At 41.2% G+C, this 25,394-nt stretch overlaps 3 protein-coding genes across 3 annotated transcripts; 1 reads left to right on the top strand and 2 right to left on the bottom strand.

Moving 5' to 3' along the window:
- Nucleotides 1-1,281: 1,281 nt before the first annotated feature.
- On the bottom strand, nt 1,282-5,917 carry rlbp1a (retinaldehyde binding protein 1a). Its single transcript, XM_084024345.1, has 8 exons — nt 5,856-5,917; nt 4,786-4,823; nt 4,227-4,355; nt 3,932-4,136; nt 2,742-2,920; nt 2,510-2,668; nt 2,141-2,251; nt 1,282-2,032 (listed from the first exon to the last, which is right to left on the bottom strand). The coding sequence occupies exons 2-8, from the start codon at nt 4,792-4,794 to the stop codon at nt 1,886-1,888; spliced, it is 939 nt and encodes a 312-aa protein (XP_083880471.1). The 5' UTR covers nt 4,795-4,823; nt 5,856-5,917; the 3' UTR covers nt 1,282-1,885.
- A 3,401-nt stretch (nt 5,918-9,318) lies between these two features.
- slc39a1 (solute carrier family 39 member 1) lies at nt 9,319-13,107 on the bottom strand. Its single transcript, XM_084010638.1, has 4 exons — nt 12,855-13,107; nt 11,846-11,976; nt 10,999-11,325; nt 9,319-9,703 (listed from the first exon to the last, which is right to left on the bottom strand). The coding sequence occupies exons 1-4, from the start codon at nt 12,967-12,969 to the stop codon at nt 9,350-9,352; spliced, it is 927 nt and encodes a 308-aa protein (XP_083866764.1). The 5' UTR covers nt 12,970-13,107; the 3' UTR covers nt 9,319-9,349.
- Nucleotides 13,108-13,901: 794 nt separating this feature from the next.
- On the top strand, nt 13,902-17,837 carry tmem208 (transmembrane protein 208). Its single transcript, XM_084010204.1, has 6 exons — nt 13,902-14,104; nt 15,148-15,243; nt 15,616-15,675; nt 15,769-15,905; nt 16,992-17,076; nt 17,189-17,837. The coding sequence occupies exons 1-6, from the start codon at nt 14,099-14,101 to the stop codon at nt 17,324-17,326; spliced, it is 522 nt and encodes a 173-aa protein (XP_083866330.1). The 5' UTR covers nt 13,902-14,098; the 3' UTR covers nt 17,327-17,837.
- The last annotated feature ends 7,557 nt before the right edge of the window (nt 17,838-25,394 follow it).

A 25,394-nucleotide genomic window follows, 5' to 3' on the forward strand; every position in this document is an offset into this window, starting at 1 on the left:
CTTGTGGCGACTACATTGACCATTTAATATTTGTTCCCCCTTTAGTTAGACATAGTCTTCAGGTAATTTCCTCTTTAACCACTACAATAAAAGCCCTTAAATACTTAATTAAATAAGAAAAATATGTAAATAAAAGTACTTTTTTCCCTCCCTGTGACTGATAATTCGAGCTATACTTTTACATGTTGGTAGTCAGTCCAGCAGTTCCCAACCGAGGGGTTTTGCTGCCCCAAAGGGTGACAAGATGAATCTTAGTGTTTGTGAGTTTGTGTTTGTGATCATTTTTTTAAAAAAAAGATCAAGTTTGTAAATGTGTGGATTTGTATTAAATGGTGACCACTCTACACATCTCAAATACAACAAGAGCCCTAGAAACACACTGCTTATTTACGAGAGGTCACAAGCCAAAAAGTTTGGAAACCACTCATTTAATCTTAATTCATTTACCACATTTCCCCCCCTGTGAAATCTTAATCTAACTACAAACAACAGTATAGTTGTCAAATGAGAGTTTAAAAGTACAATATTCACCACTGAACTGTAGCGGAGTAAAGGAATAAAGTAACACTATACTAATAATAGTATACAATAGTAATACTAATGTACAAGCATCTCAAAAGTGTACTCATCGCTACTTACCTGAAGGTTACAGCCATGCGTTTAACTTTAACTAGCTTTGGAGAAATTCCAGTTTCAATCCAGCAGATGATGGACGGAAAGTACCTTAGTATATATACTGAAGTACTGTACTTTAATACAATTTTGAGGTCCTTGTATTCAGGTTGCTTGTATATCCATTAAAAGCCACTTTAAACTTTTTTTCCACTACATCTCAGAGGCAAATATTGTGCTTGTTATTATTTGATCAATTTAGTTAATAGTAACTTTACTTATAACAAAAATATTAGCAAATAAAATATTATTCTAGATAAAGCTACACAGTGGGATGCAATGTAATTAAAATGTTACCCACATTTATGAGCTGCAATATGATACATATATTAATCTATTGATTATAGTCCAATTAACGCAATATTTGATGCTATTACATTTACTTTAGGTACTTGATGTAAACTATTTGATGCTTAAAGTAACACTTGGAATGTAGGACATTCTAGTACTGAGTAGTTTCCATGGTACTGAGTAGTTTCCATGGTAACTTATTCAGTCCCATTAAAACCTCCTTTACGACGCAGAATTTGCTTAAAATAAGCCCTGTGGTTTAGCTGGTAATGTTACAACAAGAAGTCAAATAAAAAAAGACAATTCATATAAAACTAGAGACACAAAAAATGCATTTAATTGAACATTTTCCAATCCAGTGCAAATTGCAGAATGGAGTTTTGTGGTTCATCAGGCATCGGAGACTCAAACAAGGCTGTTGGGACAAAGAAGTGTTTCCTTGGCACTGCATCCAGGGGCAGCTGCTTCTAAAACAATAATCAAATGCAGGCGTTTCCATCATCATTTTCCCTCTTCATATCTTTCTAAACCCCTGAGACTGTGAAACTGTGATCATAAAGGCACAAGGCCACTCTGTACGACATGAAACTCCTTTTTAAGGCGAGGAACTGACTCATTTTTGGAGGTGGACAGGTCATAACATGATCAACTCCCTCGTTTCCCCTCTGCCTCTTTAAGTAACAATGAATGTCAGCGCTGCGAAGTAACAAACATTAACTGTAACATCTAAACATCCTTTTTCTTTCCCATTTTTATATCACCATTAGCAACCCATCCCCTGCTCCTAACTCTACATACTTCTTTTTGCCTGAATGATAATACAAAAACGTCAATCTAGCTTCAAAATAGACCTGATCTGATCACAAGAGAAGCATCTAGGATGAAGGACTTTAGAACTCTTGGGTTTGACTTGGCTGTTCTCTCAGAGAGCAGTGTCCTCCGAGCCAAAAAGCTTGGTGGCAACGGCCTGGTAGTCTGCGACGGAGGCTTTCCCGTCAAAATCTGCTGGCAAGATGTCCGCTTCGAACTCTTTGAGGAAATTGTTCAGCTCATCGCCGTGAACGAAGACCTGGGGGAAGTTACGCAGAGAAGTTCAGAGAAGATGACTGATGCAGATTTGGACAAAACTGAATGTTGGATATAGATTAAAGAGCGGGGCGGTCTTCTCTATCCATACCCTCTCCAGCAGCTTGCTCTTCATGAAGGGTTTGACCACGTTGTATGTGGTGGTGAAGTACCAGGGCTGGTGGGTCACGTGGACCGCCTTGAAGCGGGCAGGGAAAGAGTCCTGCACAAAAACGGGCAAAAAGATTTAAATGTAAGACCAAAACTATACAGAAGTACTTGATAAGACACAAACAGCAGTCTCCTGGTTGAAAGTGTCCAACCCATCCCCCACCCCAACTTCCTACATACACGGTCTTTAGCAGGCTCTTTTGAAACGTATTCTCGATACATGTGCGTGGGAATCTACTTTTAGGAGAGAAGACTGCTGTGGTCGCACATCAAGACATTGTCATCTTTTCCTCCCAGACTCCGATCTGACCTGCAGCATGTCCACCATCTTCTTGAGCTCGGCTGGCTTGATTCCCGAGGCGTGCTGCATGGTGAAGCCCTTGAAATTCTCAATCAGGACAAAGCCATTGATCTGGGTTTCTTCATTCTCCAGTAACTTCTCCAGGATCACGCAGTACGCTCTCAAGATCTGACGTGCACAAAGACTCGTTAAAAATCAATAAAATGCTTCTGAATTTTCTTTGAAGATACTTCGCAGCTACCTCATCGAACGTGATCTCCTCCAGGTCCCAGTTCTCGATGTTGAAGAGCAGCACGACGCGGCCGTACTTGTCTCTGCTGGGCAGAACCACCGGGTAACCCGCCTCGATGGTGCTGCGGACCGCCTCGGGGGTCAGGTTCTCAAACAGCTCGGGGTAGTCCTTCCTGAAGCGCACATAACCTAGAGGACCCCACAACGCATGCACACACACACACACACACACACACACACACACACACACACACACACACACACACACACACACACACACTTATCAGGCACTAATGGTCCACAAACTCTTTGTGTACAGTATGAGTGTGTTCAGTGCAGGTTGTTGATGTGCCAAACACAATGACACCACTGTGCACCGACAGTGCTGCTCGAAGCCTCTTCATACCAAGGCACCAATTAACCCAGAGTGTGTGTGTGTGTGTGTGTGTGTGTGTGTGTGTGTGCAGTGTTTTTACTCGCAAGCAGCAATTAACCCCTAGAGACGAGTTCACGTTCACATCACATTCCCTTCTCTCACTAACAAGTTCTGCTTCATATTCATACTGTGTGTGTGTGTGTGTGTGTGTGTGTGTGTGTGTGTGTGTGTGTGTGTGTGTGTGTGTGTGTGTGTGTGTGTGGTTACTTGTGCTTATGTCTTTGTGAGGACCAAGTACTTTTACAGCAATAGCAATGGCTGACCAAGTGAACTTTGGATACTTTTTCAGTTAGAGGCTGTGGTTACATGAACAGTAGTATTAATGCTAAGAACACTGGCTTTAATTTGGCTGATTTAAGGTTACAGTTGGGTTCATTTTGGCTGTATAATTACAAATACAATTTCTACAGTGACTCCTAAGTCCTAAGCATGGTATCTTCTCATAAGAGTGTCAAACCAATCAAGCACATGCGCGGTTCCCAGGAGATCAACAAGTAAAGTACACTTGCTGTCCTATTTGGACACAAAGGAGGGCTTTGTCAGGGGGAACTCAGAAGCATCTCTAAGCCCCCAATTAATGACCACATGCCGCCCCTGTCTCATTGATGGGCAGGATTCATGCAACGCAGGAGCACAAAAGAGGTCTCACCCTCAATTACAGCAGCGATTGGAAAATGTCTGCAGAAACTGACACAAAGAAAAAAACTCCCTTTTGATGTCTCAGTTTATCTCTCTGTATTGGAAGTGAAATACTAATAACTAACCCTTCATGAGCTCGTGGGCTCTGACCACTTCAAACTTGCGAGCTCTGAGGAAGCGCAGCATCAGTGAGTCCGGTTGGTCTCCGAAGCGCTCCAGCACCAGCTTGGCCAGGTCGTCCCCCTCGGCCGCCCTCTCCTTCATCATGGTCCGCAGGTCCTTTATCGACGCCGCCCGCCTCTCATCCGTCTCAGTCAGCTCATCCTTCGCCTGGGAACGACAACAGCCAGGCACATCAGACAGACACCGACCTGCCTTTAATATTCTGATGTGAACCCCATTGAGGTATTGTTTCTTCACCTTTTGCACAGTGTGTGCAGGCAGTTTGTGGCATGGCCCAAACACCGGCCCATGATCCTTCACTGTCAAATGCTCCAGCTTAGTCCTCATGGCCTGCTCCTCCTCGGACACCATACGGAAAGATCCAGTCTGCATGAAGAAGACAAGCTTTTATAAAATAAATGATCATATAGCGTCACTATTTTAAGCCTTGTTAGCTGCAGGTTTTGAAACAACTATTCCACGTGGTTTACTGCCTGAATACTTCACTGGCAGCTCATTACAGCAACAGACCCCCAAACGATGCCCACCAGCGAACGGCCGGTTAATCTGCTTCACATGATTACAGAAAGGACTTCTTAAAAACAGGCTTAAGGGTCCATCCCGGAGCCAGCATCTACTGACACAATGGCAGCATTAAGCATCATGCGCTGACACTCAAACCTCCAAGACCGATTCCTTTAAAGCCGGACCAACCTGGTGAATCGAGGCCAGGCACGCACAATAAACGGCTTAAACAACAAGACAGAGTGAAACTCAAGGGCTCGCTCTTGATTTGTTGCAAAGGAGTTGAACTTACTGCAGCCATGTTGCAGCTTCACAGCAGCTTCACTAACACTGTGGAGAAAGAAACAAACAGCACGTCAAACCTTTGTTTCTGAGCTGTCCAGACATTTTGTTTTGTTCATGTCAGAGGTCATCAGAAATGCATGAATCCAGTTAGTGGATTAGAAAATCTACATAAACAATCTGCATTAATGCAACAGGAGGTGTTTTGGTTTAGTGAATATTGAAGATGAAAACAGATTATTTTCCTCGTCAGTGGAGCGGACATCCTCTTTCATAAGAGTCTGACACAATACAGTAATACCATTTAAACTGAATTACATAATCTTGCCCAAATTGGTTCCTCATTAATTACTATTACATTCAATTAACAGAGACAAGCAACATAAATGTCTGGTGATATCTGAAAAACACAGCAGATTAACACTTGCTTCAGCACTTGTTGCTGTTCTGAAGGTATTTCTGGAATCCCTATTTTAACCTCCTGGATTAAAAACACTGTTTGCTGCTGGAAAAAGAAGATTTTAATGAACAAACCATTAAAAAACGACCTTGCAAAAACATAAATAATATAATGTGCATCAAAGAAACTGAACTTTTTGCATTTTCATACATACAGGAGAAATTCGTTCTGTGATTTTCAAATATTACAGAATGTATTTTTTTGTAAAACTCATCACGATGAAGAGGTACACAAAAACATGGAAAGTACAAATATAACTGACCAAGCAATCTCATTCAAACCAATCAAATTCATAAACATATGTGGCCAAATAATGTTAACTTAATGGCATGGCGTCAAATACCGTATTAATGTATCACAGATAACCTGTAGCTCGTCTCCAGCTGCAGATTTTCTGTACACAATTACATATAAAATGGGTGTAAATTAAGTCAAATACAGAACATAATTCAACATCCCACGCAATCAAGTATTGCTGATCACATCCGTTTTGTTTGATTGATTACTGTTAGTCATCACACTGAATAATACCAACATCCTCATCATGCTCACTGTTCATCTTTATGTCCTGATGTATTTAAGGGTTAGCGTGGCTAAAGAGCAGAGTGGAGCAGCCTTACCTTTATGCAGAGGGGATGAGAGGAGTGAGACAGAGTGGCAGAGGAGACGGCAAGAGGAGAGGGGATCAGGAGGGGAGGAGTTATTGAAAAACGTCACTCAAAGTAGGATTAAAAGGACACAGTGGATTACAATGGGTGGCTAATCTACATAATGCAAACTGGATGGATGAGGGGAGGTGTGCTGGTCTGGACCATCACTGTGGACCACACTAAGATGGTCCTGAGGGGCAAAAACATTGGACAAAACATAGTGAAACAATAGAAAACATATTATTTTATATTACAGACATTACATTTCACAAAACTTCGAACAACAACAAAGAAATTGACATTTCTAAAATCACAACAATGTTGCACCCAGGACCCCCGCATTCTGGTCTGGTGGTAATTTTCATCACACATGAATATATTTTGAAAATCAGATTCCAGCAGCTGCTTCCCTCTTGCACATCACATCATATCGACTGGACATTTAACCCAACACATGTGACATGAAAGGTTTTGAGCTCGATACTCTGCCTGTGGAAAAAAAGTCATATTACAGAGAAACGACCACCTCTCACCTTCACACATTCCTCTCTGCACATTCCTTGAAATCCTCATCAGAGGGAGCATGTTTTGGGACCCAGATTACGGATTACGTATCCATGGTTGCACAGCATCAGACAATATGCCGCTCTCTCCCGGTGCCGGTCATTAATTACAGTATTTGAGAATCGACTCATGTTTGCTTACATTTGTAATTTTAATGGGAGTAGGTTCAGGTCTTTATGCTTAGATATGCTAAACGTCTCCTAGGTCTGTCTACATGATTTAAAAGACAAATATAACAGTGACAGTCTGGTAGAGCAGGTTGACCTCTCACCACAAGGTTGGCAGTTTGACCCCCGGCAACTTCTTTCTGCATGTGTCCTCAAACGAGACACTGACTGAACCCCCAAATGACAGCAGCCCACTGCTACTTCACGTTTTCACATGCATGTATATGACAATAAAGTTTAAGAAAGTCAACTAACCATGTGCCAAAAAATAGTAAATATTTTCAGGACTATTTTTAAGAGAGGAAGGACTGAACTGAATTTTGCATTAAACTAATGATTGTTCATGTGAGTTAAAAGTTTTAAACGTTCACACATGGCTGACGTATTTTCCCTTCCGTTGACATTGTGCCCCCAGAGAATAATAGCTTGCGTCGGTTTATTGAGTGCTGTCGTGGAGCCCATAGAAGAGGTTAATGAGCTGTGGACGAACGGAGGAAACCTCCGTCCCACGCTGAAGCTGGAGGCTCTGCTGGGTCTCATCACACTGATGCCTCTGTCATCCAGACCTGGCAGGCAGACCGTACTGTTCCTCCATCACCTCTCATTAGTGGACGCTCATGAATGACCATCCTATTCCCTCGCAAACACAAACAGGGGTTAACGGTGTCTCCATGTGACTGTGCAAGTCTCTGGTACACAGTTGAGTCCTTTGATGTGGAGGAATTCCTGGCCGTTATGTCCCTCTGAGAGGCAGGAGGACAAATGGAGTCGGCTGTTTGGATGCATCAAATATTCACAGGGTCTTCAACTCTACGTTTAATGAAGTTTACAGAGTGCAGCACCCGATGGTTGATAAGCACCATCCATCCATCCACCCATCCACCATAAAGAACTATCAATCCGAGGATCGACACTGCCCCCTAGTGGCTCCAGTAATCTGCTGCCACATTAACTTATAATTCATCGATTCGAACAAGAGCCCCTGAATCTCAAGCCCTCAGAAACATGCAAGTATGTATCTAAACGGTGCAATGTACTAACAACATGTTAACCGACACATGAAGGATAAAGGATGCACAGTCATTGTTTCAACATGTACTTTGTGTATTTTCAACTTGTGTAACATAATATTGTTCAGATAACTATAAATATAAAGTATGTTTCTTATACAATACATATTTGTTTAAAGTAATTAGTAGAGGTAACACAACGGAACAAGTAGGCGGAAAATGTATGTTTGATCTTTACTTCCATTAAGTTTACACAGCAGACAAGGATCTCTCACGAGGTTAACAACCATAAGGCCTAAAACAATATTTGAACTGCAGGTCGTCTTGCAAGAATCAGAAACATGTTCAAACACATTATAATGCACCGGTTGGTATTCTGATATAAAGCACATTAACAACACTGAAGTGAAGGGGAACAGTTTCATGCTATTTTTTTTTTTTCATTAGTCTTCAGATTACTTTCAATGAAAAAAAAAAAATAAAAAAAAAACATACATTTGTAAAAAGGCCACATTTGAATTGGCCCCTTTTCTTTAAGTTTATCTCGACAACCAACCCACACCTACCAACTTTCTGCAATTTCTTTGAACATCTGACCATCACATGACGGACCAAAACAGGAATTGTGAGCAAACAGAGACATTTACAACTATAGTTACACCCATGGACTTATAATATACGTGTTGACTGAGGAGCCACGGTGCTGTTCTGTGGACTCCTGCTTGCTTTGACTTCTTGACACAATAGTATGTGCACTAGTGAAATAATTCAAGTATCAGTTTTCAGAATTCATTCTTAATCTTGCACTTTTCTTTGTGTAAACCCTCCTTCTTTGTCCACTCAAAAAAAGAAGAAGAACTTCTTTGAAAGGTCCAAAGTTGTAAATCAGAATGGACTTAACTGGGACAAAGGTCAATAAGAAGTAAATGACAGGAATCAGCTTGTTTAGCTCGTTGTAGCGCAAACAGTATAAAAAGGAAGTTCGCTGGACAAATGTAGAACACGTTGATCATTTCGTAATGAGAAATAAAAGCAGCTGAATGCTGGAAATGACATCTAAAAGCATTGCACTAAAGTCCCCAGTGTTTAAACCTTCGTTAAGAGTAATAAAAAGTGACTCCAACCACCAACACGAGCCTGTAGTAGAGAACATATCGTATGAAAACAAAAGGCACAAACGGTCATTCATGGGAAGAAGAAGCTTCCCGTTTTGAATTTGCCTCAAATAAAATGTGAATATTAAAGATCCTGTGGTAATGATTGACTCGATTGCATGCTTAAAGATGGCCCTTTGCTTTGTATGCTTTCCTCAATAGTGTCAAAGGTCAGAGGCTCTTGTTTGGTTTGCAGGTCCCATGCAAGTTTCCAAACAAGTCTTGTGATAAATGAGGGGGCTGTGATCTGACATGTCTTCCCCCTGAGCTTCTCCCAGTCTTTCAACTAACTTACTTACTGCATACAGTGGTTTCTCTTTACATAAAATCCTCTTAAAACGTTATATATATATATATACATGAATCGCACAGACTCCTTCTTTGTGATTTAAAAAAAAGGATCTTGAAATGTAAACCAATAGAGCAACAGCCATCTTCTGTCTCATCGGTCTCATTAAAAACTCCAGAGTTTGGAGCAAAAGTGCGCCAGCAAACCTCCTTCTTCATTTCTAACGATGAAAGTTTGTCTTTCTGTACAACTCTGTACGTGTGACATCCTCAGACGACTCTCAGCCAATGAACGTGAGCGCTGCCATGACGCAGAAGCCCAGCAGGATGAAGAGCACCTTGAGGAGCTGCTTCCCGGGGGAGTTGAGCTCATGCGGGAGGATCTCCATAAAGGTGATGTAGATAAAGGTCCCCGCCGCGAGCCCCTCCAGGATGGCCTGGATCAGAGCCCCGGCCACCAGCTGGGCCGCCATCACACTGATGCCGATGGCGATGCCTACGGGCGACATCATGGCGAACACGCCGATGTAGGCGGCCACCCAGAATGGACGGACCGCGCTCTGGACCAGCTTCACCGACAGGCTGAAGACTATGATGCTCTTGTGGACCAGGATAGCGATGCAGATCTCTAACACCTGCAGACAACAGAGAGGTTTGATGGTCATTCGTTCCTTTTAAAGTTAAATAATTATGTTGCTTGAATATAAAAGTGTGTAAATATGACAATATCTACTATGAGACAACATATATCACCGTAGGAGATGTGTATATCATTGTAGCTACATGTTTGAGATTGTAATATTAGGTTAATTGCTGGAAATTATGCCAATAAGATAGCAGGTCTGCTTTATAGCAAAATTCGATTTTCATCTTCGCTTCATCAATGAATCACGCTGATTTTTCATTTTATATATGAAATAATTCTCGTCTTATTTACAGAAAATGTACAATGCAATAACATGTACTGATATTGAAATATAAAATAGTATATTCTTAGATGGACTGCAATAGATGATTCATCCATATATACAAAAAAAAAACAAATACACCAAGGATCTAACACTATGGAATCAAATCTATGACTAATGATGGTAAAATAAAGGGGAAGAATGGTTTTACAAGCAGGTAAAAGATAGCGACGCCCTGCTGGCAACAGACAGACTTCACCTGCAAGAAGCTGTGAAACCAGCAGATAAAAAGAAAAAGACTCTCAATCTGGAGAGCAAAGACGTACACAAACATGCCTAAGATTTTGTTCACTAATTGATTCTTTTTGAAATCGATAGATCTGTAAAACTGGAATCATATTAAAGCACCACTTTAAATCTTTCAGCGTTTAGCAGAGATGTGCTCACACATTACAAGTCACTCAGCATGAAAACGTTTTTAAGAAAGTAATCTGAATTAGTTGACGAATCCATTTCTCAGTTGTGTAGTTACTCATACATGTAAGTACTAAGTTCCCCCTTGAACACGAGGGCTTAAGCAGAGGGGATTTACATTTTAAACACACACACGCACATGAAGTTGAAGTCCTGAGGCAACACTAATGGTATGTTCAGACTACTGAGGCCGTCTTGTGACCAGGAGACGCAGATCTGACTCTCATGACAGCCAGATTCCTTTCCTGCGTCCTGAAGCTATAAAATGCAGCCCTGCTTTCCTCTGGTTCCATGAGAACGCTGGGAAAAACCATTCCCAAGCACAAATGTGTACCAAAGTGCACGATGTGTAATAAAACTAGAAGAGTGTAAAAAGAAAGGAACAAATGGTTCATAACTTCCAGCATGTCAAAGGTTCCCTGTGGAGTTGTAGGCCTCTCGTAGACCTGTGGCTGACCCTCTGCAATGCACCAAAGAGGAAAACGGCAAACTACAAAACATGGTGGATCTAAAATACACTTTACTTTGCAAACGTTGGATCTTCTTACCTTTGAGTCTGTGCTCTGCAGGCCGATAGCAAGACCCTCAAAAATGGAGTGGAGCGAGAGGGAGAGGAAGAGCATGAAGGAGCGAAAGGGCGAATGAGCCTGGAAGTCAACGTGGACGTGGTGGCCGCTGCTCTCCAGGTCTGGGCTCTGTCCGTGCCCGTGTCCGTGTCCGTGTCCGTGCCCGTGCCCGTTTCTGTTGTCCTGCATGAGGGGCGCCCTCTCCTCCTGAGCCCCTCGTACCTCCTTACAGTTCAGGACAATCCTCTCCAGTATGAGCACCATGAAGAAGCCAGCAGCCATGATGAACTCTGGAAGTGGGAAATTGGTCTGTTCAAGAAAAGAGAGGAGAGAGATTTCATTAATTTGCAGGCTCAGTTTTGATAAAGAATCAGGAAGCACAGATTGTAATCAGATCCCAGATCAATAAAGGGGGCTGATAAATGCTACGTAAAAAACCCAACAGAAACAACATTATATTAACAAAAGTAGCTCAAACGTTCTTACTTTATTTGCAACATTTATTTGTGTCTTTTTCATTATTTCACTTTAGTGAAGAATAATTATGGCTGAACAATATATTATTCTGAAAGAAAATAAAATGGCCTTAGTAATTAACATACATGGAAAGATTAAATATCTCTTATTAAGTGAAAACACTGAACATTATCTGGTTCCAGCTTCTCAAATGTGAAGATTTGTTGCTTTATTTGTTTTCCAGCGTTGTGAAATGACCATTTTAATACTTTGACATTTCATACACGAAATATACTGATGATAAGAAAAAATAGTTGCAGCCCACATGTGTATAATAGAGGTGATCATGTATTCAGACCCTGAGTGGGCTTACCTCCACCGCCCGAGCATCCAGCTCATCGTTGATGTCAGACAGGTAATCTGGAACGATGTCGAGCAGACATGCTGACAGGAAAACCCCACCAGCAAAACAGCTGATCAGACTCAGAACTGTGCGGTGGGTTTCTGTAAAAAAAAAGGCAGACAAAGCATGTTGTTCAATTTAAGCTGCTTTCATTCATTTCTCAGATCAGTGAATCACAATGTGAACGAGGCATTGGACATTTTCCAATCACTGCCATCCTACCAAAGTCATCATAATTGTTGGAAGATCATGTGACACATCATGATTACGAAACCTCAGAAGTGAAGTCAAAATGACTCACTAAAAAAATCACTGGTGGGTGTAATGGAGAGAAATGAAACTATCACTTCCAAGTTCTGCTTAAAGAAAAGACAAAGTTAAGCATCTAGACATCCCCATTGTGCCTTTTAGTGCGTTAAATATGATCATGTGACAAGAATGTTTAGCTCCATCCCTGTCAGCTGACTGCAGGGGTGAGGGAGGAAGTCTCATTCATGGCTGTGGTGAACTTATACACGAACGTTTATCCATAATCATTATGTTATGTTGCATACATTATCTTTTTTATTATTAGTTCCGGTGGTGGTGTTTGATGTGTGATCACTGATTAAAAAACCCAAACCTAACTAACCACTCTCTCCCTCTATAACGTTACCTTCTGATCGTTTGTATCGTTACACCAAACTTCATTACAACTTTTGAGCTTTTTTAAAAATTGAAGCTCAGCGTGTTTATCTGCAACTCGCTGGATGCGAATGAAAAACCGCAAATGAATCGGCGACTTCCTGTTTCATTCGGCAACATTGTAATGACGAAACAAGTAATCCAATCAAAGTAAAAAACCTTTCCTCTGAGTTTGGAGGCTACATCAACGCACACTTTTATTTTGAAATATGAATCTTAACAGTGACGTAAAGCTGCCTTTTAATGAACTTCAATGTTGAGCATTAACAGTCGATTATGTGAAGGTTTTACCTACCTGTCCCGTTTGTGTCTCTGAACCATTTGACTCGAGCCGGGATTAATCCAAAAAGCAGCGTTAAGAGCAGCAAACCGACCAGAGCGCCTATTTTCACCTGGAGCAGATATTCCATTTTAAAGCGTACAGGCTGTCGGTTCAGGAGCGAGGTTCGCTATTCGACTGTACTAGCAACTGATTAGCTATGAGGGAAGCCGGGGCTTGATAACCGACACGAAGATAAGAGTTTCACGATGAGACGAGCAGCAGCAGCAGAAGGAGCCTCTGTTGTTATTTGGAAAGTAATTCTGCCGTTCGGGCTACGGTGGCCGAGAAGTGTTATAACACCATAACGCGAAAGACTTAACAAGGGGAATCTTGTTACTAGCCTGTAATAATGACAAATACTATCAGAAAAAACTGAAACCTTCTCAAAAAATGACTTAGTATTCGAAATAGAGACTTAGTTACTCAAAATAGTGAGAAAACTTATCAAAATAATGACTTATTATCCTAAAATATTGACTTTGTATCTCAGAATAATGACATACTACACTAAGAGATTATTTTGAGATATTAAGTCATTATTTTGAGAGAAGTTCTCTTTTTTTCCTGACACCAGCAGAAATGGGCTTTCATTGATATGACATCGTTAGAGAAAGGGTAATTAACTGTTAACTGACTGTTAATGATATTCTTAAATAAAAAAAATTAAAAATTAGTGGTGGAAAGAGTACCGGTACTCAGATATTTTAGGTCCGAAACAAAAGCATAAAACTATGAGGCCTACAAGTTAAGGTCCTGTAATTAAAAGGTTTTTTTTTTAAGTATTATCAGATACAATATCAATAACTTGTTATGCATATATATATATATATATATATATATATATATATATGTTTACTTAATTATGTTTTTCCCCCACTGGTAACGTTACAAATTTGACTATTTATCGAGTCTATATTTTTATGACCAGCAGATGGAGCCATTTCATATTTTCCCCCCGCCGAGCCGCTTCAGCCACGGCACAAGGCTCACTGATGACGACATCTTCATGCGCCGGATGTGTTGCGCTCCCCGACTTCCATCGATCACAGCTGCAAATGCTGATGTGTTACAAGACGTCGGGCCACAGGGAGACTAGCGAGGTGCTCCTTTGATGCGTTTTGTAATCTAACAGCGCAGAGAAGCGGCGGGGGGTCCCAGGTGGTCGATGTCAAAGACGACGCAGCGGAGGAGATCGACAGCAGCGGCTCAGAGAGCGAATGGCGGTGAGAGGAACAGACACATGCAGTCGCAACACAGACACTACTGACTGATTCACTCTGATATCCAATTCACTAATGCCATTTTACGCCCCACAAAAATGACAGTTTAGACGAGACAGAATTTGCGCAAATATACTTTTCTTTATCACTTCCTGGTCATTCGATTTGTACGTGAGATGTGGTGTTTTCTTATAGAAGTTCCTTATATGACTTTCTGTTTCATAATAACCCAATTAGACATTGTACATTCTGTTTAAGTTTGCAAGGCTTTACAAACGTACAAAAAAATAGACATAAAACACAACAAAATCCACAAAATACATGTACTCTGAACCTGAGCTACAGTCTGTTGTCATGCTTTTTGAATTAATGAAGTATACCAAAGAAATATAAAATTTTTTTTTACATATAAGACAAGGATCTAGAGCAACACAATATACTTTTAAGTAAATTGACATTCCATTCCAAACACAGAATAATATTACCAGAACAGTAGCTTTAATTTCCGTTCTTCTAATAAATAAATAAAGGTACCAATGCTAAATACCTTTTTTAAAACATGTCGGTGAAGAACATCACACTAACACAGTGTTGTTTGAAAAATGGATTCACAAAAGGGCCGGGCCTCATTGAAGTGAATCAGCTGACAGGTTACATGTGTGAAAGTAAGATTCAGGCGAGGGAGAAAAAACGTTGCTGTTTTCTTGTGATATTCCAACACTAACAGGAGCCCAAGTTCAATGGTACATGTTTCCCCATCCTCAAATATAACCTCCAAGGTTATGAGAATGCCTTATTATTATTATTTAGGTTTAATTTCAGATTAGCTGGAGATCGTATATAAATACATCCTAACTTGAGGACACACAAAATTCACAAATCTTTTAGATTTTAAGATTGAGTGTTATCAAGCAGAAACTGCGAGTTGAATGTCAGATATCTAGTTGTATCAGTAAGTAAGTCTGTATTTACCCCAAAATGCATGATGTGGCTGAGAGACAGCCAGCTAATGCTGAAACTGCTCTCTGTGTGTTTTGCCCCCTCAGCCCAAAGGTAAAGTTGGCACAAAGGGCAAGAAGCAGATCTACGAGGAGAACGAGTCGACTCTGAAGTTCTACACCAGAGTCATCCTCGGAGCCAACGTAAGAACCTCAACGCCGCGTTTACGTCATGTTGTTAAATGTCAGCCAGACGGGCGCTGCTGTCCTCGAAGGAGTAGTATTCATTTTATTCTATTTTTTTTACTGACATCACATTATTGCAAAATTCCAATTTATTTATTTATTCATAATGTCAAAGTAGTTTATAGCAGCAGTATTACCAGGGATATTAAAGAAACGTGATACTTTGGTAGAAATTATAGCAAAAATATATTTGTTGGTGTAGTAATTGTTTAGTCTATGAAATGTTAAAGAAAAAAAAAAAAATAGTTGCAGATTAATACTGTAACTACTAGTTGATGACCACCACCACCATTACACTGTCACTTCAAACATACTGCTCTTCCTACACAGGCAATATACGCTGCCGTAAATCTTTTGGTTTTCTACAGTTCGTCTACATTTTGGACATGGGTGAGTTCATCTAATCAATATTAAACATCTCAATACACTGATCTAATGTAACACCCCCTCCACGACATCTAACACCTTGCACGCCTCCTGCAGCTCCTGCTTGGGTTCGCACTATCGGTGTACGTCGGGAGTTACCGCTCCATGTCCGCCATGGCCAAGCCCGTGTTTGCTGAGGATGGAAGTCTCTTGGACGGAGGAATAGACTTAAACATGGAGCAGGGAATGGCGGAGTAAGTAATCCCCAAAATACAAGTTCAAGTACACTGGGACTATTAAAAAACCCACCATCTTTAGTTTACATATACTATAAGAACAATGTGAAACAGCTTGTGTTTTGAGAATTCTGTCCTTAAAGTTATAAGTGGAGCATGTTGAGGACAGGAAGCCTTTCAGACATTACTCAGGGCTGAGAATACTGGTCGACCTCCTCCACTGCATCAAGGATGGAATTTATATTGTTGTTTAAAGGTGATCATGTTTAAAAGCACAATGAGTAGGAATTTCCTAAAAACAATGTATAGAGACTCATACAAAAATAATCCCTCTCAGATCCATTAGAAGTGAACTTGCCTCTGAAAGTATTTTCTTATCTAGCTGTGATCGGGACATTTCTGGGCGTCAACCTCTTATAAAAACATAACGACCAGGTTCCCGATCGTAAGCACGCATGCAAGAGGAAGCTATGAACACGGCGGACACGGCACCGCAAGCACTTTGACTGTTGTCATTGAATTCAAAGGTGCTAAATTAAAATTTCAAATTTCAAACGTGGCCACGTCTAAGCCAGTGGCTTGCAGCTAACAGCGCTAACAGTGCAAACAACTCCAACAGAGCTGACACAGCTAAACCGTTTTTAGTGGAGGGGCGGTGACGGTGTCGTCAGCTGTATGAGGCGGTGAGCTAGCCAGCCGTGCACGCTCACATGCAGTAACATGCACTAAAAAGGCACGCGGCTATGTAAAGACAGCAGAGATACTTGGACTACAACACACACAGAGGGAGAGCGCCTTCACACTCTGCTCAGGTAGACATTACTCCACTATACCTTTTCATAGCAAGTAGCAGTTTGCTGCTATATTAATGCACTAAGTGTCGAGTGGAGAACCTTTAAAAATAGAATAAACAGCAGTCAGCACTAAGGCAATGATGAAAAAATAGATCAGTTTTTGTAAATAAAACTATATATATTTGTGGTGAAATATATACATACGAAGCATTACAGTATATCAGTGTCATTTCTCTATCAAATGAATAAATTGTGCACAGAAACATGTAATATTGAGTGATGATTGATTGTGTGTGTGTTCTGTTTTTAGGCACCTGAAGGATGTCATCCTGCTCACAGCTATAGTACAAGTTCTCAGCACAATCTCCTCTTATTTCTGGTATCTTTGGATGCTGGTAAGAAAACGTTCCGGGTCCCCGTTATTCCTTTTCCTCATGTGTCATAATCTTATCTGGTTCCTGTGTGTGTGCGTGCGTGTGTGTGTGTGTGTGTGTGTGTGTGCATCAGGCCCCGGCTCGAGCCCTCCACCTGCTGTGGGTGAACTTCCTGGGCCCCTGGTTTATGGCCGATAGCCCGTCGGCGCCAGAGGAAGTGAACGAGAAGAAGCAGAGGAGACAAGAGCGCAGACAGATGAAGAGATTCTGATGCTGTGGGGCAGACGGAGCAGTATTTTTATACACAGAATCTAATATACAGATAGCCAGGAGCTCATAACTTATACGTTAAGAAATGTTGTTATTAAGTTAAACTCAATTCAAATCTGATACGGTGGGATCTTGTTTTCCCATGTTTGTTTTTCTGCTTTCTCCCCTTATCCAATTTCCTCCCGAAACTAGTAGATGAAGTGTTCCCTTTGTAGATGACGTCACGGTCAAAATCTCATTTATCCTCATTATAGTTTAAGATTTTTGCCTTTTGCACAATCCGGTCACACTGCCCCCTGCAGACCTCCACAAAACGTTCCCATTTACAAGCCACCGTGACAAAGTAATTTGAATTACAATTCAATCCTAACAATGCATTTGACTTAATTTTATTTTTAAAAAACTACTGATTCTTTATCCTACTTTACAAAATCAATGGATATAATTGGAAGTTTTAAGGAAAATAATTGTTTTGCAATAAAATGTTCCCTCCAGTGTGGAGTTGATCATCATATGTGTTTCAAGAAGTTTTATTCATTTTTATTTTTGGTTAACATTAGGGCCTTCTTTCTGTTTTGTCAACAATATATCAGAGTCCACTCATTGTAATAGAAAACAGATTGAATAAGAAGGAACCTGAAGATTTGTGATTTTCATCTGACAGCGACGTGCATCGATTTAAACCAAATCCACAAAAAACAAGTTAATTCTTTAAAAAAAAATACATTTCTATGATTTCCTGTTCAATATTTGAATCTACGTGTAATTGGAGACGTGAGCTCGGCAGCCTCCTGAAGGATGTGGAAGCTTCGGCTTTAGAGGACAGCAAGTGAGTTGTTCTGAATTCAGACTTTTGAAGATAATATCAGAAAAATTAATTGGGTGGAAAATCACATTAAAACTTTATTGGCTGCAACAAATCAGACATCACCTGTATTTATATGTTTTTTTTAATGTCTCACATTTGAGACAGTTTAATCCCTAAATACTGAAGAAATGCCAACTGTTTTCCTGTTTCCATCCGATGACTTGAGACTTTATCTAGGGGGGGACATGTAGTTTATTATAAAGTCTACTGAATGACTTTATTCTTTTATCCAGTGTTGACGAAGTGTATTAAGCTACATATCTCTCATTGTTCTGTCCATGCTGAAGTCTACAAGATAAAAGTGGGTTGTCAAGAGGAATCACTCTGATGTGTGTTAAAATGGAAACGGAACAATATGGACTTCACAAAGTTTAATTTAACACACACAGGAATTCAAACAGCTCTTCCTTAAATCCCCTGAAGCTTTTTTCTCTCTGGAAATGACTGCTTTTACTCTGCCTGTGTCCTGCCCTCCTCCGTTCCTGCCGTGTGGTCCTATACTGTCTCTATTATAGGGTTATAAACAAAGTAACCAAAATTAGAGCAGCACGGCACCCAATTGTCAGGGCCAATCCCAGATGTGGGCTTTGAGAGGGACCATGCTGCTGTGTAATTTAGCACTGGGGCCGACTGACTTGCATGTAACCCGACCCCCTCAAAAAAAAACCTCACACATGCATCTCTCGGAAGATGTGCAGAAATGTCTGTTTGTTCTGAGCTCCGTGGAATACAAACTTCCTCTTTCCCCCCTCTATAACACGGCGTTTGCTCTGCTCTTACTTTGAGCGTCTCCTAAAATAACTTGTTGCATGTGAGTGTCGCTGTCTCGGCTGCTGATTTAAGATGGAGGGAGAAGAAAAAGAGGTGGGAGAGAGAGGTTCTTGTTTACCACGGCCATAAAAAAAAGGGTTCATCCTGACGAGATGAAATGAGGGAGTCGAAGCTGCATTCCATCTAAAAGGCTGGGTGTAACAAAAAAAACTCAGCAGTTTAAAGCTATTATGCCAGCGAGAGTCAAATAAATGCTTACACGTTAACAAAAAAACCTGAGATACCCTTTTATCTCCAGCAGAACGTGGCCTCACATTTTTAGGTGCCTTTACACTCACGGGCCCAGACAAAACAGGAAATTTGGGGGCATTTGGGCAACGGTCGAGCCTGTGACCCTTGAACCACAGCGCTCCCTGTCTTTGAAGTGAGGAGAGAGAATCCCAGGCAATTACATGTGATGCAGAGTGCGTTCCCTTGAACATTTAGCCTCCGCTGTGTAAACAGAATCAGAGCTCTCTGAGTGTGTTTGGCAGAGCGGTGGGTGTAGTCCGCTTTCCAGTTTATGATCTCTGCCGTGCTCCGACCTTGTTTTGACTCTAAACTAAACTGATCCGAGCACAGTTTGCACGGTTTGGGCTTGAAGTGAAGGGGTGGCCGGTATTCGTGCTGCTGGACGTGCTTTCTCTCGCTAATAACGAATAAGCATCACTATTTCCAGCATCATCCCTTAACTTAAAGACGACACCGGCCGGGCGGCATTCACAGCTCCCAGCACAGCCTTAAAAGGAAGCTGTGAAGAATTCAATGCTGCATTTGACTGTGTGTGTGTGTGTGTATGTGTGTGTGTGTGTGTGTGTGTGTGTGTGTGTAAGAGCATCTTGAGCATCAGACTTGGTGGCAAGCGCTTCACCCTCCTCTGAGATTGTCGCCTCCGTTTACCATCTCGCCTCGTCCTCCTGCCAGCCGCTCATCTGCTGCTGTTTGTCACCAACTGCATACTGAAGGCAAATAATAATAAAACCAGGTGTAATGTCTCATCTGTTAACGTGCCACACGGCTATTTGTAGATTAATGTAAGATTTTCTGTTTTTTTCTTTCATGGAACGTGCTGCTTTTGGACTAACATATTTTGAGATGAATTAGGTGTCTGCATACAAACATTCCCATCGTTACGTCACATAAATTAATAATAATATTATGTATTCAATACCAGGTTTAGGAATAAATGCGTACTTGTACAAGTCTGGTGGCTGAAAGTCTTTGTTTGTAAGTAGCCCTTCTCTCTGTTTCTACCTCCTCACAAGCGTTGACCTTTGCATATTCACGTGGATGTGTTTAATTTGTGTGTCCGCCACACCCACACAAAAAAAAGGATCCACTAAATTTCCATTTCATGCCACCAGGCCGCAACTGCTTGAGGCAGAATCTGTGACCAAACTTGGCGTTGAGTTGTATTGTGGGTATTTTAGGTTCATTGTTTTGACAAGGAATTTTAGTGCCGTGCTTAAATGTTTTTATTTGCTTGGTTGAGTCTAATGATGATACCATAAATAAATAAAAAACATCATTACCAAAAATGAACATGCAGCTGACCTGGAAGTCTTGTGGCTTACAGGGTTACAATTGTAATATGACCTTTAATTTTATTTCATACCCGTCCTCGTACCTCTCTGACTCCTGTCTTTCTGGATGCTATTAATTAAACAAATCAAGCAACACAGACGTGTTATTAACGCATTAAAGTTGTGTTCTGTGTATTTTAATTTGTTGGCCAAAGTGAGTCCTCAAAGCTGCCGTCTCAGAAGAATTAGAAACGCTCAGCCGTCTATGAGAATTATCTTCACGTTACTCTTGCCTTTGAGAAACATCGACTACACAAAGCGCATCGTTTGTGTGTCTGAGGTGACCCGAGGACAACATAACAAATCAGAAAACGGGCAGCCTGTCAACTGTAATCTCTCTGATAAATGCATAAAATGCCGTAAAATTCTTAAAAATATGCACACAACATTGCATTGACATCCCAGCAGTTTATATGAATGGAACCCTAAAGCTGTAAACTCACAAATACATATTGTTTCTGGGTTCTTGACCTCAGTGAGGATCAGCAACTGATTTTTCGTTGTCATAACAACTAAGACAGGCCACGTCAATTCTGCTTCTATTCATTACTTTGCTTGATTGTTTGTGCTTTCATTTTTTTTTAAAAAGGAAAAAGAAATAAAAGGTCCTCTGAGTGACCACAGCCATTAGTTGCAGCGGTGGCGCCACTGTCCGCATGACTCCGGCTGAACTAGGATCAGTGAGGGACAGGCTCCATCACACTGGGTTCCCTTCCTCTTCCTTTGTTTTCATCCCGTTTCCTTCCTCGTTTTCTTAGATACTGTTCCCCCCCGATGAAAGTCTAAACTAAATACAATACTGTGAAAGTAAACAAATGCACAAATATCATGTACAACCTTGGCCCTTACCAAAAACCAGACCCGGTTTTATGAGGAAGGTTTTTGGTGTGTGGACTGACCCAAGGGGCAACAACATGGACTGACTGGAACTCTGCATGAATGTGGTTTGGGGCTCAAAAGGCTATGAAAGAGTATTATTTGATTATGCATTTGTCTGCTAAATGAAAGTGAGTGTGTTTAGAAATAAACTGGTCGTATAATTACCAGATTACATGAATAGTTAGTTAAAACGTGACATGAAAAAAGCGGCAGTAATTGAGTCAACACACAGGTGGACAATTAACCAATCAGCAGTGGACATCACAAGGTGATGCAACGTGATGCCCTGAAAGAAAGTGTGTTTTCTAGCAACAGTGTGTCCAATGTACCGGTTGATAAGGAAGTATATGGGCGTATTTACACTGAACAATCCAGTGACTGTTCAAATATAACGTGAGGAAATATGATGCGTCCATTGTTCGTGATTAATGGCCTACTGGCATGTGATTACAATGTTCTTCATGTGAGGTCAGACTTGTTCTGCATGTTATTCCTCCTATTTAGGAAAAGCCTCCATATAATCATGTATTGGTCCACATAAACTTAAATAATCTGAAATGTGTCTTTGAGCATCTATCAACCTGCAAAGTTATTAACTCGGCTAAAGCTCGCATTAGCTTTTACGCACTTTTTTTACGCGTCTTTTTAAAGCGTCTTTTTTTTTCAAACCCATCCATCCTTGCCTACCTCATGCTATTAGACCTATAATGGGAGTCTAGATTAATGGTTAATTTCCAGGAAACCCCTGTGTTCTGTCATAAAGTGCTTTCCATTAATTAGTGACTCTGTTTCTCAGAACGGAGGGGGGAGAGGAGAAGAGTGATTAATGAGCTAACTAGTGCAGCCAGCGGCTCGCCTAGCTCCAGTGGTGAGCGTGAGAAGAGTCGGACCCGCAAAGAAAAGGGAAAGAAAATAAATATGTGGCCCTTGAAAAAAAAAGGAAAAGAAGAAAAAAAAAAAGTGCATGGAAATTCATTGAAAGGGTGGCTGAGTGCAGTTTCAAAGGGATGGTGGCGCATTAGAGCTGAACTGTGACAGAGAGAGAGGGCAGAGAGAGGCTTGATTACGCCCTCTCTGGTGCCAGGAGTCCAGCAGACGGGGATGGGTGTGTGCCGCCCAACTGAAAACTGTTAACAAGGAAAGTTCAGGCGGCTTCTGGAATCTTTTGCTCTCTGAAGGTCTGAGGTTCATTCTGCTAAAGGTCGAGATGAGATGAGCTCTAGGAAATAGAACGGTTGAATATTTTCAGTATTAATTCTTAAACTGTGCATCCTCAAAAAGAGAAATCTCTGCATGTGTTATGCAAACATGCTCAGCCTCACGTCATAGTTTGACCTTTTGAAAGATCGACACCACTTCATTTCTGTATGCTAAACATAAAGCTAGTAGTTTGTTAGCTTAGCCTCGCATAGAGACTAGAAACAGGAAAACTTAATCATGAATTAGCCTATAACTTGTTAATCAGTGAGCTTTAGTGGTAAGAGATAACCTGCCGCTGACTGTAACTTAAAAGTTAAAGGAATGGTTTAACATTTTGGGAAATATGGTTTCTTATGTGCTTTCTTGCAGGGAATTAGATTGAAACCACTGTCATATCTGTTTGTTAAATATGAAGCTGCCAGTTAGCTTAGCTTAGCATGACCACCATACAACTTTCCAACATTATATCTTGTTTGTTTCAAAATCAAATGAGTTAATGAGCTTTAGAGGTGCTGGTATAGAGCCAGGCAAGCTGTTTCCAGTCGTTATGCTAAGCTAAGCTAACTGCTAAGCTGCTGGCTGTAACTTCATATTCAACAGACACATGCAAGAGTGGTATCGATCTTCTCGTCTCACTCTCGGCAAGAAAGAGAACATGTGTATTTCCCCAAAATATCAAACCATTCCTTAAAGTCGGGATCAGCTCCAAACAGATAAATACTTTAGCTGGCTAATGTTACCGACCCTTGGCAGTCCTTTCCCTGCAGGGATTCCTATGGACGTCAGATTAGGAGGGCAGTCTGGCGTAAGTCCAGAGGTCTGGCTAGACATTATCTCCAGCACCGCTGCATGTTTTGATAAGGGGGCCTCCTAGTCTCTCCAGCGCTGGCCTGTAAGTGGCTGGGAGTGGGCAGTCGGGAGTGTTTGTGCGTGCATGAATGTTTATGTACGCATATGAGTGTGTGTGTGTGTGAGTGCAGAGTAAACTGCCGCCTTGGTGGGGCAACACACTGTCTCTGGTCTAGAGGAGAGCCATTAGGGGAGCGATGAAGCTGATGACATGTTGTTCCTGTGACAGGCCGCCGGGCCCCATGCAGACTCCTCTCTGCTGCTGCTGCTGCTGGAGCTGTGGGAGCCCGCGGGTCTGCCACTGGACAGACACAGAGACGCAGGGACTGGGTTTATTTTGGGAGGTGGTTTGGTGCCGGACACCCTGTCTACTCTCCCACCAACCTTCATAGACCACCCACCCCCCTCCCTCTTCCCACACTCACAAAACACACACACACACACACACACACACACACACCTTATCACCAACACACACGCAACCACGACGCCTTTACATGGCGTCAATAACAATTCAGCCGACACAGATTCTGTTTAAGGGTCAGTTCACCCAAATTACACATACAAAAAAAACATTTTCTTACTGATATATTTTTACGCTGTTGTTGTTGAAATAAATAGAATTTTGCTTTTGGTACTCAAAGCTTTTGAAAATAAACATTTCAATAGTGACAAAGTTTTTACAGAAAGCAAGTTTTTATTTTTGCTTTTATTTCTAAAAGTAATTCAAATGAACACAGCGAGGTCTGTTAACACGTTTATCTTTGAGTCTAGTCTAGTAAGCCTTCTATACTGTGTGACAGTGCCAAGACAAAACAATTCCAGTAATACAAAGATCAAAATGATGGTATGTCGCCGGTTCAAATCCAGCAGGTGACCCTTGACCTCTCATCTCTCTATTGTATCTATAAAGGCATAAAGAACATATGTTCTTTTTGGATCTATTCAACGCAGCTTGCACTAAAAGAAAACCTCTTTGCTTTATTGAATGAAAGCTCTGCTCCTCATCTTCTCTTCTTCTTCCACTGTTTATGTTCTGTGTAATTCAATGATGGTGTGGCTGCGCAGCCTATTGCTTTATTGTCAAGTGTCCAATAACCAGTATCCCTCCGGTCAGCCGGGCCAGTTTGTCCTCTTTGAAATTTTAGTGACGACGAGTTCCCCGACTATTGATTGAGGATTCAGGTCATTGAAGAGCGCTTTACTGTCGTGGTCTTTAATGTAATTACAGTTGCACGTCCAATCAGGCGCCTGGCCTTTCAGAGATGTTAAAATAACCTCACAATCCCAAAATATACAGTATATAATCTATCTGGGATATATATTATTACACTTGGTATCTGTGTACATTAGCCACTCCATGTGTACACTTTGGGAACTGTATTTGTCCATGAATGCATACCGGATGTGTCAGAGGTGAGGGATGTGGTGGTGGAGGGAATTTCACTCAGATTAATGCCATCCTGTCTCGCATTAATTACCACTTGGTTACACTTTTGGGGTTTGGCCTTTGATATCATTGCTCCTGGTATTATTTTATAGTTTTCCACTTTACATTATTTGTCATGTATGCTTTTTGTCTAACCGTAGGGCAATATGTTTGTTTTGTTTTTAGTTTTAATTTCTCCTGGCCTACTTTTAAGGTACTGCATGGAAAGTAGTCGTACAATAAAAATACATCCAGACATTCTTTTCACACCTGAGCTGGTACTAAAACTGGCAGCTTCTGGTGTTAACGGTTGACTACTGGCTGTGTATGTTACGCCCACTTTGATTTATGTGTTTGACACCATTGACGTAATAACCTCACATCTGGCTATTCTGTTTGTTTGTATTAATACACAGAAAAACACAGAAACAACACCACGAGCCACTGAAAC

This window comes from Eutrigla gurnardus, assembly GCF_963514095.1.
Source record: "Eutrigla gurnardus genome assembly, chromosome: 1".
NCBI classification, from domain to species: Eukaryota; Metazoa; Chordata; class Actinopteri; order Perciformes; family Triglidae; genus Eutrigla; species Eutrigla gurnardus.

Excerpts from the sequence above, each read along its gene's own strand:
- rlbp1a (XM_084024345.1), bottom strand. Across the intron at positions 2,669-2,741 it reads AGGAGATCACGTTCGATGAG|ATCTTGAGAGCGTACTGCGT; the intron begins GTAGCTGCGAAG and ends TGTGCACGTCAG. Across the intron at positions 2,252-2,509 it reads AGATGGTGGACATGCTGCAG|GACTCTTTCCCTGCCCGCTT; the intron begins GTCAGATCGGAG and ends GTTTTTGTGCAG.
- tmem208 (XM_084010204.1), top strand. Across the intron at positions 15,244-15,615 it reads GAGTCATCCTCGGAGCCAAC|GCAATATACGCTGCCGTAAA; the intron begins GTAAGAACCTCA and ends CTTCCTACACAG. Across the intron at positions 15,906-16,991 it reads ATGGAGCAGGGAATGGCGGA|GCACCTGAAGGATGTCATCC; the intron begins GTAAGTAATCCC and ends TTCTGTTTTTAG.
- slc39a1 (XM_084010638.1), bottom strand. The coding sequence starts at position 12,969 with ATGGAATATCTGCTCCAGGTGAAAATAGGCGCTCTGGTCGGTTTGCTG. Across the intron at positions 11,977-12,854 it reads CAGAGACACAAACGGGACAG|AAACCCACCGCACAGTTCTG; the intron begins GTAGGTAAAACC and ends TTTTTTTTACAG. Across the intron at positions 9,704-10,998 it reads TGCAGAGCACAGACTCAAAG|GTGTTAGAGATCTGCATCGC; the intron begins GTAAGAAGATCC and ends TGTTGTCTGCAG.